General features: G+C 35.6%; 1 protein-coding gene across 1 annotated transcript; it reads right to left on the minus strand.

The window, feature by feature from the left end:
* Nucleotides 1–599: 599 nt before the first annotated feature.
* Nucleotides 600–2,257, minus strand: LOC129785900 (cuticle protein 3). The gene is made up of 4 exons (XM_055820568.1): nt 2,098–2,257; nt 1,579–1,688; nt 1,308–1,456; nt 600–1,210 (listed from the first exon to the last, which is right to left on the minus strand). Exons 1-4 carry the CDS (start codon nt 2,107–2,109, stop codon nt 825–827), a joined length of 657 nt encoding a protein of 218 aa, XP_055676543.1. The 5' UTR covers nt 2,110–2,257; the 3' UTR covers nt 600–824.
* Nucleotides 2,258–2,607: the final 350 nt, after the last annotated feature.

Consider the following 2,607-nt stretch of genomic DNA (forward strand, 5'->3'; position numbering starts at 1 on the left):
AAGCCATTCTGCAGGTTCCGCATTGTCTTGATCTTACCTCAATAAGCCATTTGCGCATATACAATGTATATGCAGATACATATATGTAGGTATAGGTAGGTGTATCGTGCATGATGCTTTCAATGCAGATAGATCAATTTTCAGAATGAACATTTTTCCTTGTGTCAAATTTGTAGTGTCACTGCGACTAATTGAACCTTTAATCTACTCAATCAAGCGATGATGCAATGATTCCAATTTCGCATTCCTTACGATGCAGATAAACACCTCTTTTCATAATTTGTGCAGCGCGAAATAACCACAATAGCAGTGGCCCATAGGTAAGCTTTTACATAAAAGAATGGAGCGTTTAAAAGCTCAAATTGTAACATAACAACACAATCAGGTGGGAGTTGCTATTAACACATGGTCCAGTATTAGGAAATTTCTTGATTAACGATTTTTGATTAAATTCCTTTTAATTATGCAACCCCATAGAATGCACATATAAGAAGAATTGGAAAGTAGAAAAGTATATAATTCATTTTTTTTTGCGCAAACCCATAGAAGAGAAGCCTCTGATGAAATATATCACATGATGTTCAGTGAAAAAAAGAAAATCTTAACACAGAGTCTTTTATTTCCTATTTTGACTTTAAGGATTTTAGGGCACTTGCATTTGATTCTATAAAGAAGAGAGGAAAAAAAGAGGAAAAGAAGATGGTTGAGTATTGAAGTACAAAATCAAAATACATAGTGCAATTGGCTTTTGGTACATTCTTTTAAAAGTAAGAACTACATAAGAGGGATGGGGGAAATGTAGGTGGAAGGACTTCTAATCGAATTTATCCAGTGTACTGAAGAGTGTATGATCCTGTGTTGATGTCAAAATGCGTTGCAGCAGGGTGAGCTTGGTATCGGCCATGTGTTTGTGGTTGATAGTAATTCTGTGGTTGATGATAGTTGTTGAATCTGTGTTGGGGTTGTTGTTGGTAAACCGGTGTCTGATCTTGGACGGCATTCTGAGAATAATACTGATTGGGACCAGCTTGGTAGTTGAAACCATGCTGGGAAACAGGTTGTTGACGGACTGGTGTGTTGAATTTCTCATCCTTGTAGTACACACTGGGATCCTCACGATATTGACCATCGTCTTCTTCATTTGGACCCAAAGGACGAATAGCTTCAGGGTTATTGTCCAGAGTCGGCGGTGGCACATTAATGTCAGTACCTGTAATGCGCAAAACAAGGTCGCAATGAAGTTATCTATCTTCTTATTTGATATGTGCTATAAAGTGAAAGTGGATTGACCGTATGAATATAATTACCTTCTGGCTCAAAACCTCTCTTGCTAGCTCCATAAGAAATTTCTCTCAGCTTTCCTGTCCCATCGACATAGCCATATTTGCCGAAAACCTCCCCATTTGGATGCTTTGTCTCGATCTTGAAACTACCATCGGCTGCCTCATAACCATAGCTGTTGGATATAATGTCAAGTTTTATTTTTAATTACAAAATAAACAAGATAATAACATGAATTTAGGCATATGTAGAAAAATATCTGCGCATGCAGTCAAGAAAAAAATATAAAATATCTACCTATATGATCCATCCTCATTGTGACGATTAATTTGTTTCAGGATTGGAATGGGTGTTGTGTACTGTTGACTTTGAACCACTACGACGGTCGTGAGTGCAATAAAAATCACCTGAAAATTGACAATTCTCATTATTAATTCTCGTATCGAATTGTTTTATTTTTGCCGTTTTGCCAAGAAATTGCTAAGAGTGCAAATGAAAAATTTCTCTCTCGTACGGTGAAATGGAAAGTGGTGTAAAACACTGATTTACTCGTTTTCATACAAATAAATTAAAACTTTGCACACAGTATAACAGGAAGATTTATCCAAATTTTCGTTACACACTTGCAATGAAGATTATCTTTGAATGCAAATTGCAAAAACAATTGCTACACAAATAACATTGCACAATTAAAAAAACTTCACGAAAAAAAGGTAGTTAATCCAATTTCGTTAGCTGTGGGGCATTATTATTATTCCATTTGATTCATGCACTACACTTTGCTCTCAATGAGAAATAAACTCATATGAAACTCACCAGACTTTTCATTTTGATTTATTTTTTTTTAACAATTAACTTATTATTACTAATAATTCACAGACAAAAAGTAAAATAAAATTTTTCGCTTCGGATGTACTACTTCTTCGATGCTTGTTTACCAACAACACCTCCGGAGTGGTACCACTCGACTTATATACGCTGCGACTTTATAAATCCCGCCACCAGTATTGCATTGGGAGTCGCTCATTTCTTGCTACATTTTCAAACACACAGAAGAATCAAACAGGTGGAACAATTTCTTTTGAAGTACAATATTATTTTAATCGAATCGCGTGCTGATCTGAGGAATGTGTGTGGGGTTGTTTTCGTCACATTCGGAAGCATTGGTTGTGCTACTCGTTCATCAATTAAATGTCTCAACTCTTCCTTGAATGTGGTAAAGGTCGAAACCATTTTCTTTACATAAATCAATATTATACGAAAATTCATACAAAAATTTTATAGCCCAACTTAGAACAGCATAATCTACTTAACCACAAAACTATA

Source organism: Lutzomyia longipalpis, chromosome 1 (assembly GCF_024334085.1).
Source record: "Lutzomyia longipalpis isolate SR_M1_2022 chromosome 1, ASM2433408v1".
Lineage (NCBI taxonomy): Eukaryota > Metazoa > Arthropoda > Insecta > Diptera > Psychodidae > Lutzomyia > Lutzomyia longipalpis.

What these genes read in the sequence shown, in the direction of transcription:
- LOC129785900 (XM_055820568.1), bottom strand. An exon ending in AATGAGGATGGATCATATAG is followed by an intron (nt 1,457 to 1,578) that starts GTAGATATTTTA and finishes TATATCCAACAG; the next exon opens with CTATGGTTATGAGGCAGCCG. An exon ending in GAGAGGTTTTGAGCCAGAAG is followed by an intron (nt 1,211 to 1,307) that starts GTAATTATATTC and finishes TGCGCATTACAG; the next exon opens with GTACTGACATTAATGTGCCA.